Here is a 16,073-nt window from a genome sequence, read left to right as displayed (position 1 = left end):
AACACTTGACACAGAATTATCCTTTTTTTTTTTTTTTTTTTTGTCTGTGTGGCTGTGGGTTTATTTTTATGCAGCTTTGTAATGACAATGTAATGCTTTGATTATCACAAAGAATACTGTTTCCACGTGGTTAAAAAAAGAGTAATACTCATAATGATGATAAAAACGAGCCTCTCCTAAATATGCCATCGAGGGATATTTATATGAGCCGACCCATTATCTCACTTAATCCTCATGAAAACTGTTAAAGGCAACTTTCACTTTTCTTTCTTTTTAATTTTAAAAAAGATTTTCACTCAGTATATTCTGATCACACTCTTCTCCTCCTCCAACTCCTCCCATATCCTCCCCGTCTCCCTACTCACCCAACTTTTTGGCCTCTCTTTCTCTCTTTGTAAAACAAGCAGACAAAAAAAAAAAAAAAACAAAAAACAAAAAACAACCCAACCAAAATAAAACAAAACAAGAAACACAAATACACAACAAACACCACCCCCCCAAAACACAGAAAAAAAACGAAAGAAATGAAAATATAGAAGCAAAAGAAAAACAAGACAAAAAATTCCAAACAAGGGGCTGGAGAGATGGCTCAGAGGTTAAGAGCACCTACTGCTCTTCCAGAGGTCCTGAGTTCAATTCCCAGCAACCACATGGTGGCTCACAACCATCCGTTATGAGATCTGGTGCCTTCTTCTGGTATGCAGATACACATGGAAGCAGAATGTTGTATACATAATAAATAAATAAATACAATCTTTAAAAAAAATCCAAACAAAGCAAAATGAGACAAAAAGTCTAAAAAATATTACTCAGTTCCTTTTGTGTTGGCCATCTGCTGCTGGGCCTGGGGCTGACTGGAAGTGTAGTTAACATACCCAGTGAGCCTCCATTGGAGAAAACTAGTTTCCTTCACAAGAGGTCAAATGCAGAGAGCTTCTTGGTCAGGCGTGGGAACCAGTGTTGGCCTCCCCATCTCAGTGCTGGGGCCCCATCCGGATTGAACCTTGTAGACCCTGCGCGAATTGCCACAGTCTCTGTGACTTGTATGTTCATCAGTTAGTTCTTTTGTGTCTGGAGGATACTGCTTCCTTGGAGGCCATTCCCTCTGGCTCTTACACTCTTTGTGGCCCCTCTTCCACATAGATTCCCGAGTCCTGAGGGGAGGGCTCAATAAAGGCATCCCTTTCAAGACTGAGTGCTCCAAATCTCCCACTCTCTCCATATTGTCCAGCTGTGGGTCTTGGTGAGTTAAAGCCCATTTCTCACCTTCAGTTCCGTCAGATCCAGGGTATCTGGGCTCACGTTTAGGGTCCTCGATGCATTTGGAGCTGAGTTTTGTGTAGGGTGATAGATATGGATCTATTCGTTATTCTTCTGCATGTAGCATCTAGTTTGATGAGAACCATTTGTTGGAGATGTTGTCTTTCCTACACTGTGTATTTCTGGCTTCTTTGTCAAAAAATCAGGTGTTTTTGCATGTCTGTGTGAATAGTGTGCATGTGTATTTGCTCTCATGTTTGTGATGCTGATGCTGTTAGAGCAGGAGTTCTCACGGAACACAGAGCTCACCCCTTTGGCTGGTCTGGCTAGTCAATTTGATCCAGGAATTCCCCATTTCCCCCTCCCTCACACTGGGATCACAGGTGGGTTGCTAGGCCCACGTCGTAGTTTTTTATATGTGTTCTGGGAATCTGGACTCCAGCCTGCACTCGAATGGCATATGCTTTGGCCCAAGATTTCAGTTTTATGTTGCTAAACAATGTGAGAAAATGAGAAGAGGCTAAATGAAACTTAAATGTTCTAAGGTTCTGTCTAGATAGAGATATTAGAGACATGATAAAAGTAAAACTTGGGCCAGAGTAGATCAATAATGCATTTAGTACTAAACCAAGCAATAAGAGAGTAGTTAAAGGATGTTTAGCAAGTTAATAGAAGGCAAATAGAGATTAATAAAATATTTGAGCAGTTCAAATTAAACACTGAAATGATGGGAAGAAGCCGACAGGTGGGTTAAGTTAAAAATTAGTAGGTGGCACATATAAAATCAAATTTTGTGTTAAAAAGCACAATAAAGCTGAAGGCATGACTACAGCAAAACTTTTTGCGAAGTACATGTGACCTCTTCCATAAAGATGGGTGTCTTAGGGTTTCTATTGCTTCGACAAAACACTATGACAGAAAAGCAAGTTGGGGAGGAAAGGGTTTATTTGGCTTACACTTCTGTAGTTTATCACTGAAAGAAGTCAGGCCAGGAACTCAATCAGGGCAGGAACCTGGAGACAGAGCTTTGGCAGAGGTCATGCAGGAGTGCTGCTTATTTGCTTGCTCTTCATGGTTTGCTCAGCCTGCTTTCTTGTAAAACCTAGGACCATCAGCCCAGGGATGGCCCCACCCACCATGGCCTGGGGCCTCACGCATTGATCACTAGTTGAGAAAATGCCTTACAGCTGGATCTCATGGAGGCATGTCTTCAACTGAGGCTCCTTTCTCTCTGATGACTCTAGCTTGTCTCAAGCTGACACATGAAGCCAGCTAGTACAATGCTTTCTAGATTGACTACCTATGACATCTTAAGGGACTGGGGAGAAGATCTGTTGTCTTGGTCACACAGATAGCACAAAGGTGTAAAGTACCTATTTGTAAAGTACCTGTGATATCTACCATAAAGATGTGTTCCATTGACTGAAAACAATATTGAAGATAATGTTCCAGGGAGGATGATTGAGATAAACAAGAGTCTGGGGGAGACAGGCGTGGCTTGGCTCTACACATAGAACAAATGTCACCAGGCTGCTAACCACATCCATTCCCAGTCTCCTAGGCAGAAGACAGGCTATATACATCACCTTCTTTGAAGAAGAAACCCTGTGTGTTTAATATTCCTGGATCCCCTAGTGCTTATCTGTGAGCACAAGGATCTCGTGCCCCCAGCAGATTGAGTTAAAAATTTCAATAGCATCCATCTCTTTGATTCCTGTCACATACTATGTTATGTGACAGGCTGGGGAAAGGCATTCCAAGCAATTGGAACTAGGAAGTAAGAAGGTGTTACTATTCAAACGGAATAGACTTGAAACCAAAATTAATCCGAAAGAATGAAGAGGGTCATTTCATAATGATGAAGAGATGGACCTTGGTGAACTTAACTTCATAAAACAAACACCACTAGATGTAAAGAAACAAATTAGTCTCGACTTAATAATGTAGGTGACTTCAGTAGTCCAGTCTCTCCAGAGGCAGCACACTGAGAAACATCTCATTTAAATGACATCATTGACATTTGTAGTACATTTCTTCCAAACACTGAAGAATATAAATTCTCAGCAGACCACAAAACTTCCCCTAAAATAGACCATAATTACAACAACAGTAGTAGAAATAATAAATGTAAGCAACTAAGGAAAAGCTACCTAGTTAGGATTTGTAGGTATTTTTTGCAGGAGAAAAAAATCTTCAAATTCTCACTGAGTGTTGGTTTGATTCACAGGTTTTTTGTTATAGTCTTACTTGCTATCACCATTGTCTGGATCCCCACTATAGAAATGGTATCCAGTGAGACACTGTTTGAGTTCATGCAGGTTCTTAAGAGCTGCCTGACACCAAGCGTGACTGCTGTCTTTCTGCTGGCTGTATTTTGCAAGAGAGTCAACGAGAAGGTGGGTACTCCCATGGAATGGTGTGAAGGGGATGTCTTCACACTGTGGATGTCTTCATAAGCACTGCCTTAGGGAGGGGGGTCTCTTAGGTATCAAGAGTTCACCAGAGGTCATTGTTTGGTTAAAGGGAAGGTTTTTTATTTAGATATGAGAGAGAACAGCCAGAGGCATCTGGAAGAGTCCAGAACATTTCAAGAATAGCAGGGTTATAAAGAGAATGAGCAGCTGGGGGAAGGAACCACTGAGGCGATTTTAGGGTAGGGGAGATGAGAAGGGCTAAGATGGTAGCATGGACTCTGAAATACGTACCAGGACTCATGATGCTGAGGGAGTCTGGAGGCCAGCGTGAGCTTTGAGAGGCTAACAGGCACCACAGGTAGCCATATGCCTGTTCAGTCAGCTGTAAGGGAAATGACTGCTTTTGGTAGAGGGGAATCAGCTCCTCAAGTTTCTGAGTGAATGAAAAAAAAAAAAGAAATAAAAAGTAAAGGACATGACTGCTCCTAGGTTTGGTGGAGGTGAAAGTTTATTGTAGATAAAAGGGGGAGCATAGGGCTGGAGAGATGGCTCAGAGGTTAAGAGCACTGGTGGCTTCTCTTACAGAGGTCCTAAGTTCAATCCCCAGCAACCACATGGTGGCTCACAACCATCTGTAATGAGATCTGGTGCCCTCTTCTGACCTGCAGACGTACATGCAGACAGAACATTGTATACATAATAAATAAATCTTTAAAAGAGTCTGTAAACAAGAAGGGCCTAGGCCCTTCCCCAAATGATATGACAGACTTTGAAGGTCCCCCATGGAGGGCCTCACAACCCTGGGGAGGAGTTGGAGGAGTTGCGGGGCCATTGGGGGTTTGGTGGGGAACATGGGAGGATGGGAGGGCAAGGGAATGGGGGGGTGATGGGTATGTAAATATGAGTAGTAATTAAAGAATAAAAAAAAGAAGTCTGTAAAAATACAGATTTTAGGGGCTGGAGAGATGGTTCAGAGCTTAAGAGCACCGACTGCTCTTCCAGAGGTCCTGAGTTCAATTCCCAGCAACCACATGGTGGCTCACAACCATCCATTATGAGATCTGGTGCCCTCTTCTGGTGTGCAGATATACATGGAAGCAGAATGTTGTATACATAATAAATAAATAAGATCTTTAAAAAAAATACAGATTTTAAAGGGGGGTGTGTGGAGCACAAACAGTGAGAAACAGCTGGGAGAGTCCAGAGTGGGCATGACCAGACTGAGCTGGGCCATGGGAGGAGAGGGGAAAGGGAAGGAAGAGGGGAGACAAGAACCAGGGGCAGTAGCCAGGAGGACCAAGAGGAGGGGTAACAATAATGGCTGGGTTATATAGGGAAGGGCAGCCCAGCACCCTGGGCTGGAGAGTTCAGGGTAGGGGGCAGGGTATGTTAGTAACAGGTAGGAACTGAGGGATGCCGGGAGAAGCTGGCAGCCAGGTCTAATTTGATGTATTAAAAGGGCACCTCCACCATTTGTCCTGGGTTTGAGACATGCTGTCTTTTATCTAACTGCCAGAAATCCCCCCCTAGTCTAGATTGAGTTCATTTCTGGATATTCAGACTGCCTTTTGGGGTTTGGGGACTTGGAATTTCCTTTGGACCTGACACTTTGAAGACATAATTAGTATGAGCTCTCATGTTTTTTATTGCCTTTAAGATTTTTTGAATCGTGTCTTCAACTTTCTTGTTACCCTGGACAGAAATGAGCAGCAAGGCCTTACACAAGTTCCCATGCACATACCCAAGGGCATTGTGACCCTGCCCTTTCCGTGCACAGTCCACAGGTCCAGGCTGCTCCAAACTAGTGACTGCTGAAATATCTTCTACTCCCTTGACCTTCATGGACTGCTTGCTTTGCCAGGACTGCATCTTGACTGCTCCATCTGGTTGAGGCTCAGGTGCTGAATCCCTTAGACCACCTGCCAGTCCGCCCAGGTCACAAAGACTTAATTTCATAGCAATAGTGTCAGAGGATCAACTTGGTCCCCAGAATTGCTTTGCTTTGCTCTCCTTGGTAAGAGATGGGCAGGAGGGGGAGGCAGTCATGGACGTCTACCTCTTTCTCATGACAAAGACCTGGGGACATTGGGACATCCCCAAAGCTCTCCTGCTGGCTGTCCCTGGCTCAAGGTTGCAGGTATATTGCATACACTTTCAACACCTCTGGTAACCTGAAGCACTTTTCCAGACCCCGGTTCCCTCCTACCCACTTTTGGATGGTGTAGTCACCTGCTTTCTGCATAGCTCCTTCAGGAAGTAACTTCTGTGGGTTCTCTGCTTGGCCCGAAGCTGAGCCTTTCCTCTGTGATGCTTCTCTGCATTCAGACCCTGTCTTATACCCATCCCAACTTGAAAGAGTTTCTAGATACAAGTCTTGGACCAAGATCTAGTCCTTACTCTTCCAAAGTGAACAGTCTAACTGGGGGATGCAGATGACACCAAATGAGCAGATAAATCTTTGTGGTAGTAACACAGAGTATTTAAAAGTATTTAAAAGAATGTAAGGTGTGGGGCGTTGGTGGCTCACACCTTTAATCCCAGCACTCAGGAGGCAGAGGCAGGCGGATCTCTGTGAGTTCGAGGCTAGCCTGGTCTCCAGAGCAAGTGCCGGGATAGGCTCTAAAGCTACACAGAGAAACCCTGTCTTGAAAAAAAAAAAAAAGTAAGGTGGGGAGGGAGGAATGGGATGGGGTGAGAGAGCTTCACTTGTTAAGAGAATAGAGAGATGATCACAAGGATACTAAGCCTTCACTTTCCAAAGGAGCAGAGGGGTTCGGCTTTCTTGGAGAAGACTGACACCCTGCTAGCTCACTCCAGTTACTTTATTCAAACATATACAAGGTTAATACAAGGCGGGGAAAGGTTCTAACCACCTAAGTCATCTTGCTCTTGCTGCTCATGAGAGCAGACAACCCACACAAATCCCAGGCCCTTTTGATTATGGCAGCCATAAGCAAGAGTAAGAACTCCTGTTCAGCCAGGAGTGTCTTAGGACCCAGGCTTGTGTAGCTGCAAGCTCTCATGTAGCACCAACTGCAGCTCCTCCAGAGAGAGAACACTTTTTCAAGACTTAACAGTCTCAAAACAAGGCGTTGCTGCATCCTGTCTCTCAAAGCCAGACACATAGACTTTACTTACATAACACTACACACTAGCTAATTATACAAAGGCCTTCCTATACATTTCCCTTAAAGTCAGACACACAGGCTTTACTTACATATCACTACACATTTGCTAATTTTATGTCAACTTGACAGTAGCTAGAGTCATCAGAGAGGAGGGAGCCTCAGTTGAAAAAAAATGCCTCCATAAAATCAGGCTGTAGGCAAGCCAATAGGGCATTTTCTTAATTAGTGATTGATGGGGGAGTCCCCCCTCACTGTGGGCAAGGCTATGCCTGGGCTGGTGGTCCTGGGTTCTATAAGAAAGCAGGCTGAGCAAGCCATGATGAACAGGGCAGTAAGCAGTACTCCTCAAGGCCTCTGCATCATCAACTCCTGCCTCCAGGTTCCTGCCCTGTTTGGGTTCCTGTCCTGACTTCCTTTGATGATGGACTCTCATCTGGAAGTATGTGCCTTTCCTCCCCAAGCTGCTTTTGGTCATGGTGTTTCATCATAGCAATAGTAACCCCTCTAAGATAGACACATACACATAATTAAAAGTAATGAAAGTAAGTATTTTAAAAAGAGGGCTGGAGAGATGACTTTAGCAGTTAAGAGCTCTGGCTGCTTTTTTGGAGGTCCTGAATTCAATTCCCAGTAATCACATGGTGGTTCACAGCCATCTAAAATGGGACCTGATACCCTCTTCTGGCATGCAGCGATGAGGCTTGATCCTGTTGGGTAAGGACAAAATGCATAAATAAATAATCATAAATATTGTAAAAAGAATATAAAAGATCATGAAGATTGCAGGGTGGCCTGAGAGTGGGGGACAAACCAGGACACAGCTCAGCGGGAGACCTCTGCTAAGGAAGTGGCCTGGAGTCAAAGCCAGAAACACCAACATGTGGGGAGAGTTCTAAGCAGACAAAAAGGGAAAGTGCAAGAACTCAAGCTGGAAGCAAAGTGGGAAACTGGTAGGTGTAGAAGCAGCCTGAGAAGGAAGGAGGGGAGTGACCAAGCAGGAAGTAGGGGAGCTGGGTGAGGTCAGCCATAATGCTGCGGTGAGGCCTGACCCTGATGGCAGGTGCTGAGAAGTCACTGGAGAGTCCAGGACGAGGCTTGGCATTCTCTAGTAGAAGATGCTGCAGAGTCAGTGGATAGTTAGGAACAAGGTTACCCACCCCCCCGTGAGAAAGATGGGGGTGAGGGTCATGGTAAGGGACCGGATTCTAAACCCACTTTGGAAGCAGAGGCCAACAGGATTTGCCGAGGGATAATGGTAGAACAACGTGGAAAGGGAAGAGCTGGAGGGGGCTCCTGGGTTTGACTTGAGCATCTCGGAGTTGGGCTCCCACTTAGGGAAACAGGGAAGATGAAGCTCTTTATTGGACACAGTTTGATATGACTATTCATAGTCTCAGTTAAGTGTTTCCAATTTTTCCCAAGCCCCCCCCCCCCCCCGTTCTATGTAAGAGACAGTGCCAGGGTCTGGCATCCCCTCATTACATCAAATTTAACACTAGAGCCCAGCTCATCAGCAAGGGGAGGAAGATGCCACTTTGTCTCATCTCCCTCTGCCACTGTAACTCTTGTCTGGCTTCTTTGGCAGGGTGCCTTCTGGGGGCTGATATTGGGGACATCAATTGGCATCTTCCGACTGGTGGCCGAGTTTTCCTATGGACACACGACCTGTGAGGGAGGCAGAAAGTGCCCCCTATTCATCTGTAGCCTCCATTACCTCTATTTTGGCTTTTTAGTTTTCCTCATTACTCTCCTCGTCGTACTGGCCATCTCCTTAGCCACAAAACCAATTGCTGATAAACATGTAAGTGCCACTGTTGGGGTGCTCGGGGAAGAGTCCAAGCAAATGGTAAATCACAAATGAGGAGGACTATGGGGGGGAGAGTAGATCAGAAATGGGCAAAGTACCACAGAAAGGATCCTGCCTTAGGAACATAAGAAGTGGGGCTGGAGAGATGGTTCAGAGGTTAAGAACACTGGCTGCTCCTCCAGAAGTCCTGAGTTCAGTTCCCAGCAATCACCTGGTGGCTCATGACATCTGTAACGGGATCTGGTGTCCTCTTCTGGCATGCAGTCAGAACAAACACTATACAAAAAATAAATCTTTCTTTCTTTTGTTTTTGTTTTTTTTTGTTTTTTTGTTTGTTTTTTTGGTTTTTTTGTTTTTGTTTTTGTTTTTTTGTTTTTGAGAAGTGCTTTTCTGCGAAACAGTCCTGGGATTAAAGGTGCATGCCACCACAGCCTGGTTCGAAATAAACCTTAAAAACCAACCAGCCAACCAAAAGACATGAGAGGCTGGGGTTGAGTCCTTGCGTACCATCCCCAGCACCACAAGACTAGCAATAATAAGCAAAAGCTGTTTATTGCTCTCAGTTACACACCCATTTAGTTTGAGAGACTTACACACACACTCCCCCCCCCCACCCGCCAGGAGGCAAGTGTCAGTCATCTGTTTTATATATTTATTAGAAAGCTTGGACTCAGAGAAGTTAAATAACTTGTCCAAGGTAAAGAAACTGTCAAGTGTCCTTATTAGGCTCCGAAGCTTGAACTGGCTCCACTTTGTCACCTACTTTGTTTGGTACCCTAGCACAAAAAGGAATTGGTATTGGCGGTGGTGGGGGTCCTGGGCATCTATCTGACAACCAGGAGGACGAATCACAGATGGGGATGAGGATGCAAGACCAAGGACCTTGCTTGCAGCTTTACCTAGTCTGAGCAAAAGGGTGAGTGCTAGTATCAAAAGTTGAGTTAGGGGCTGGAGGTTAAGAGCACTGGCTGCTCTTCCAATTCAATCCCAGCACCCACACGGCAGCTCACAATTGTCTGTAACTCCAGTGCCAGGGGGTCTGATGCCTTCACACCAATGCACATAAAAAAGTTAAACAGATTATTAAAAAAGAAAAAAAGTAGCTTGAAAAAAGTTGAGTTAGCGATGGCAGAGATGGAGGACTTACACGTTTATAGCAAATGCCAAGACAGCCTAGGTTACTTAGGGAAAACTTATTTTAAAAAACCAAGCAAGCAAACAAACAAACAAAAAAACCAAAACCAAAACAAACCAAGATGAGCCTATATGGAAGCCTGTAAGCCTTAGGTATCCCCAGTCTACTCTTCTTCCAGACCCAGTCCATTTGGACTGGGTGGTGAGGTCAGGATGCTCACATCCCTGCATCATCAGGAGACAGACCCCTGCTCCCAGTGCCTCAGGTGGCTGTTTCCTATGGCCCAGGCTCTTCATCCTTCATCCTGTTGGCAACTTGTTGTTTTTGGTCCTCTTCTTTCAACCCATGTCCATTCCTCAGTTTGTCAGCTAAGTATGTGCTGACTGTCTCTCTACAGGCTTCACAGGCTTACTGAGCTCTGTTAGAGACAAAGGAGCTGTCTAGCAGGGAGGGAGCTTAGAAGGTCAGTGACAATGGGCCCTGCATTGGCCTGAACCCTCCCAACGCAGAACCTCTGATCATATAACCTGGAGAAATGACACTTATGCCCTCAACTCAGACAAGCTCAGGAGCCCGAAGATACTGCCAAGTGTTGAACATAAGCCCTCCACACACCCAGAACCCTGTTCATGAGAGGCTGTCGTGCTGCTAGGCAGGTAAAATGTCTCGTACAGTGTCATCAGGTCACCATGCCAAATTTTGTGTGGTGTTGGGGATCAAACTGAGGGCTTCCTGCATGCTAAGCAAGCAGTCTAAACAACAGAGCTACGCCTCCAGCCCACCAAAAATGTTCTTGAAAGAAATGGTTACGAAAGGAAAGAGAGTGCTCCTTGGGCAAGTGAAGAATTCTATTGAACTTGAGCAGGTGAGCTTCCTTCCTGGGGCCAGGCCGGGGGATTCACCCATCCTAGCTCATGTCACTGTCCTCTAATGGCCCATGGAGGGCTTCTGGGATGACAGCAGCTCTGATCTTTCATGATGTCCTGCTCGGCAAGAAGCCAGTGCTCCCCCTCACTGTCAAGAGAGGTAGACCAGAAGTGGTGGGTAGGGCCTGGAGAGATGACTCAGTGGTTAACAGCACTGTTTCCTCTTCCAGAGGACCCAGGTTCAATTCCCAGCACCTACATGGCAGGACACAACTGTCTGTAACTCCAGTTGAAGGGAATCGGACACCCTCACACAGACATACATGCAGGCAAAACATCAATGCACATAAAACAAATATACATCAATGCACATAAAATAAAAATAAATCAGTACTAGGTGGTGATGGCATACTCCTTTAATCCCTGCACTCAGGAGGCAGAGGCAGGCAGATCTGTGTGATTTTGAGGCCAGCCTGGTCTATAGAGTGAGTTCCAGGACAGCCAAAGCTAAAAAAGAAAAAAAAAAAAAAAGTGGGTAGCTTCTCCTATCCTCCAGGCAGTGTGAGAAATGCATGTTCCCGGTCCTTCCAAATACAAAGATCCCTGAACTCATTGTCTCCAACCTTTGGCTTTAGACTAAAGAACACTGACAGGTTGTGCTAAGGTCACACAATAACACATGACCTGAACCAAAGCATAAACCCAGGTTTCCCGGCTCCTGTCACCACCCCTCTAACCTAACCCCTACCTTCTGTTAATGTCTGACAAGTCATTTCCCTTTTCAGCCTACTGGGACATGGCTCTCACTCTGTAGGCTGTGGTGATCTATGCCTGCAGGCCAAGGTCCCATGATGACACCCTCCCAACCTGCTCTCTCCACACCCAGCTCCTTGGTCTCTGCTGGAGTTTACGTAACAGCCCACAGGGCAGGGAGGCTTTAGCGAAAGCATTGAGATGGAAGACCTGCTCCAGCGCCACACTCCAGCAAGGTAATGGTGACCATGCCCCAGCCGTGGGAAGCAGTCCTGTGTGGACCCTGAAGCTGTATCAACTGCCCACGCACCTCCTCGAGGGGAGGGAAAAGAAGAAAGAGGTCAGGCCACAGTTATGGGGAAGCTAGGTGATGAGAAACAGGCAAGGGGGAAGGAATCCAAGAATGTCTGGCGTTCTAGAAACATTTCACAGCAAGGGATGCTGGGTGAAATCTCAAGAACCAGCCCTTGGGTTTTGCCCCGGCAGATACATGGTGTGCCTCCAATAGAGCAGGTGAGAGTGTGGTCTGTGAGGGGAATAAGAGTGTGTCAGAGAAGGGCAACAGTACAGAATTCTAAAGCAGAGGCTCCTGAGAAGGTGCAAGGAGGGAGGGGACACTTCCCCACCTGGAAGAACTAAGTTTTAGTCTGAGGAAGATGGAGAGAGTCCCTGGTGGGGGGAGGGGGGAGTTAAAGCCTGAGGTTCAACTATGGCCATCTGCTGGGATCCAGTTCTGACTGAAATGGGGTTACCCTGTTCCCAGAGTGGCTGGAAGGTCACACTCTAGGCAGTGGTTAGGCCCGGAGCAGTGGGATAGAGCTTAACGTGGTGCTGATCCCAGCCAGCAGAGGCTCTGAGGGGCCAGCCTGCACCATGAGTGCAGACAGACACTGGGGTAATACGCAGCTCCAGTTAGGAGTCCTGGAGAAAGGAATGGCAGCCTTCTGAAGTTACCAGGCTCCCCTTCCGGACAGCCGTAGGATGTTCCTCCAGGGCCCAGGTATCTGCAGATGCTCTGCTGGCCAAGCAGAGGACTAGAGCTTCCTGGAGAAGATACACCTCCGATGTTACTGAAGAGAATGATGTCTGTTTCCAGGACCCACAGGGTTTCCTCTGGCCTCCAAAGCATAATATAATGACCTCATAGGAGGGGGGCACACAGAGGAGCCGCCACCACTTGCCCTAGACCTGCAGCCATGAGGATGATACTGTAACATCATATTGGCATATGTAACATAGTGTGTTACATTTCTGTGACACTTACTTGTACGACCTAATCAAGAGGATCTGGGCACAACTCCAAGCTTCCAGCCCACTCAACACTTCCTAAGCCCCTTTCTTCCCCTCTGTCTCATTGTTTTCTCTGAGAACTTTCCTTGGATAGGCTGACAATGGGCTTTCATATCACACGTTCAAGGAGCTTCACCCTGGTGAGGGGGACCTCCCTTTCAAGTCCTACCCTCTGCTTGTCCCCTGACCTTCTGCTCCCTCTCTTTCAGGTATGTTTGGGGAGGCCCAAAGCTGCTTCTGGAAGTCCTGGGACTTGTGCTGTGGTCTTGACAAACAGCCAAGCTCCAAGATAGGCCCCGACAATGCTAATGAGGAGAAGCCAGGGACATCCTGGGAGCGTTTGGGGTCCAGTGAGTTGTCAGCTGACTTAGAGGCTCTGGCCAGGAGAATTGTAAGCAGACAGGAAGAGGAGCACAAAGAGAAGTTAAGAGACTGGAGTGACACGCCGGAGAGCCCCTTCTGGAAGAGAGTTGTCAATGTCAGCGGGATCATTTTGTTTGCACTTCTGATTCTTGTTCATGTCTATTTTGCTTGATGACTCGGGGATTGTGGCCTTCCCTGGACCGCCTCATCGTGAAGGGATGAAGTGTTTCCTTTAGAGAGACCCAACAAGATGGGACCAAAGGCCACACCAACGAAAAGCGCCCTCTCACAGTAACAGCTGTGGTGCATGCATGGCCGAGTGACAGAGGACGACCCTGTATTTACAGACTATGTCAGTGGGAACATCTGTTCCTCTCAGACATGAGTCATTCTCTCTAAATGACTGCACTGTATAAACACTGGATTTCCTTTCAAATGTAATGTTATTGTTGTTGTTGTTGTTGTTTTTATCTGTGAGAGTTCTGAGTTTTAACACACACACACACACACACACACACACACACACACTTTGCTTGTGTCAAACTGTCAGCACCTCTTTGCCATCTCCACTCAGGACCGCTTTGCTGTGTCCTCATCCTGAAGGCACAGCCCAGATCAAATGACACCAGTAGTGCAAGTCCAGCCCCACCCTTACCGTGGGCTTTGGCCCACAGGTGTTGGGCCAGTGCTGGTGATCACTCAGGCCAGGGAGCAACAGCTGCCTCCTTCAGCTGGGTAAGCACTGCTCCAAAAGAGTTGGTCTCATGCCACTTGCCACCAGTTGACTTCTGCTGCATGGATCCCTAGAGGACAGAGGAAGGGCACACTCCTTACCCATGAGCTCCCCCGAGCCACACCCCAAGTCTGACAGTAAAAGAGGGGCCTATGGGTAAGATTAATTTTAGCCAACAGGTCCAGACACCCCTGGGCTATGTCACTATGGGAATTTCCTAACTTTCTTTTTCCTCTTCTTGCTTCTTGGACCATAATAAATAATCCACGTCTTTTGCAAAACTTCCAGGTGTCTTGAAGTGACCTGGGGGAGGCCCACTCAGAATTGTGAGAATAACACTCTCCGGGTATACTTACATACCCCGTCCCTCACTCATTCCTTGATACTTCAGCTGACAGTTCTGAGGGCCAGCTGAGTCCCCCTCCCCCGATATGTTATGCCTTGTTAGAAATAGGCATGGGGTCCAAAGACAATGACCACACAATCTGAAGTATTTCCACAAGGCAAAAGTTTTACTTCTGTAGATGAATGAACAGATGTATTTCAGCAAGAAGGCCACCCAGCAGGGGTCCTATGCCACACTGACTGGTCAGAACCTTGCCTCACATTCTTTATGTAACTGACTAATTCAAGTGCAACTTCTGAGACTGTGATTCACCCCTGAGCACATGCTTTGATTAAAAAACAATGCAGACTCAGCGAGGGATTTTTTGCTGGTGGTGTCTTTGCAAACGTCTTTAAAGGGAGACCTTCCTTTGCCTACATTTAATCCTTTGGTAGGAAAGATAGTCCACATCATTAGCATTTCTCCTAATGCCCCCCTTTATAACACAATTCAATTTTTTTTTTAATTTATTTTGTATTTTAAGAACCATCTCTTCAGGAGAGATGGCTCAGTGGTTAAGAGCAAAGGCTGCTCACTCAGAGGACCCGGGTTCAGTTCCCAGCACCCACGTGGCAGCTAACAGCTACTTGTAACTCCAAGATCTGACACCACCCTTGCACAGACATGCACGCAGGCAAGAAACTGATACACATAAAATAAAAATAAATTTTTAAAAGATTGGCAAAGGCCGAGCGTTGGTGGTGCACACCTTTAATCCCAGCACTCCGGAGGCAGAGGCAGGCAGATCTCTGTGAGTTCGAGGCCAGCCTGGTCTCCAGAGTGAGTGCCAGGATAGGCTCCAAAGCTACACAGAGAAACCCTGTCTGGAAAAACCAAACCAAAACAAAACAAAACAAAAATAAAAACCAAAAAACAAACAAAAAGATTGGCAAAGAATCTAAAAACAAACAAAAAACTCATCATTTACTAGTTCCTTGAGAATTTTAAGATATATTTTGAGCATATTCACTTAACTCCGCTAGTTGTCTAACTCCTTCCAGATTCGCTACAGCTTCCCTACATGCTCAACTTTGCATCCTCATTTTAGTTTTTTAAACCATCAAGTCCACTTAGTACTACCTATATAGTCTTAAATGTCAGCTCACCAGGAGATATAACCGCTAGCACTGCAGCTGGGATGGAAAGGGATCCTGGCAGTCAGGAGCCAAGGAATGCCACAAAGTTACCATAAGTGTGGCAGCTTATAGCCCTGCTCCAGGGACAGGTTTCCCCAATGCAATACCGCTGTTCTCGCAGGGGAGGGCATCCCCAGCGAAGTTGTTACAGTTCATGTCTGGTCCCTGGAGTGTAACAACTCCCTTCCCCCAGGGAAGGGTTTCCCCAGGGAAGTTGTTACAGTTGTGTCTTGGTCCCCCAGAATGAGTGTAACAACTCCTTTTCTCCAGGAGAGGGCTTCCCCAGGGAAGTTGTTACAATTCTGCTCAGGTCCCCATGAATGTAACAATTCTGCTTGGCTAGGGGAAGGTTTCCCCAGAGAAAGTGTTAAAATTCTGCTCTGCTCTGGCTTCAGGGAAAAATAGTTACTTCCTTGTTTTGCTCCATTCTGGTCTCGACCAAACCTCGTTCAAGAGATTTATTGGGAGGGAGGAATCTGGGAGTGTGGTTGTCTCTGCCAGGGTGGAAAAGGGCAGTTCTCAACTGAACAGGTATGGGGGCTTATGTAGGGTTTCTTAGAGGGTGAAGATTTTCAGGGTGGGAATTGGTGGGATTGCAGGCCCTCAGTTTGGACAAGCTCAGAGATTGACTGGATTTTGTGCTCAGTGATTGGCTGGTGTGTGTGTGTGTGTGTGTGTGTGTGTGTGTGTGTGTGTGTGTGTGTGTGTGAGTGTATGTGTGTGTGTCTGTGCGCGCGCACACTGAGCTGGTCAGGGACAGAGTATATTTCTTTGGCTCTGGTTTCAGGGTGAGGGTGTGCTTC

At 46.4% G+C, this 16,073-nt stretch overlaps 1 protein-coding gene across 1 annotated transcript in view; it reads left to right on the top strand.

Moving 5' to 3' along the window:
• The window catches only part of LOC100769991 (sodium/glucose cotransporter 1), a 38,888-nt gene extending 25,700 nt beyond the window's left edge, over window positions 1-13,188 (top strand). The window contains exons 11-14 of the mRNA XM_027394173.1: window positions 3,488-3,656; window positions 8,388-8,603; window positions 11,497-11,599; window positions 12,863-13,188. Of these exons, the coding sequence (XP_027249974.1) occupies window positions 3,488-3,656; window positions 8,388-8,603; window positions 11,497-11,599; window positions 12,863-13,188 (814 nt within the window). The remainder of the gene's footprint in view (window positions 1-3,487; window positions 3,657-8,387; window positions 8,604-11,496; window positions 11,600-12,862) is intronic.
• The last annotated feature ends 2,885 nt before the right edge of the window (window positions 13,189-16,073 follow it).

Source organism: Cricetulus griseus (assembly GCF_003668045.3).
Source record: "Cricetulus griseus strain 17A/GY chromosome 1 unlocalized genomic scaffold, alternate assembly CriGri-PICRH-1.0 chr1_0, whole genome shotgun sequence".
Taxonomy (NCBI): domain Eukaryota; kingdom Metazoa; phylum Chordata; class Mammalia; order Rodentia; family Cricetidae; genus Cricetulus; species Cricetulus griseus.
Note: the sequence above shows the minus strand (reverse complement) of the source record. Positions and strands in the feature narration are given on the sequence as shown.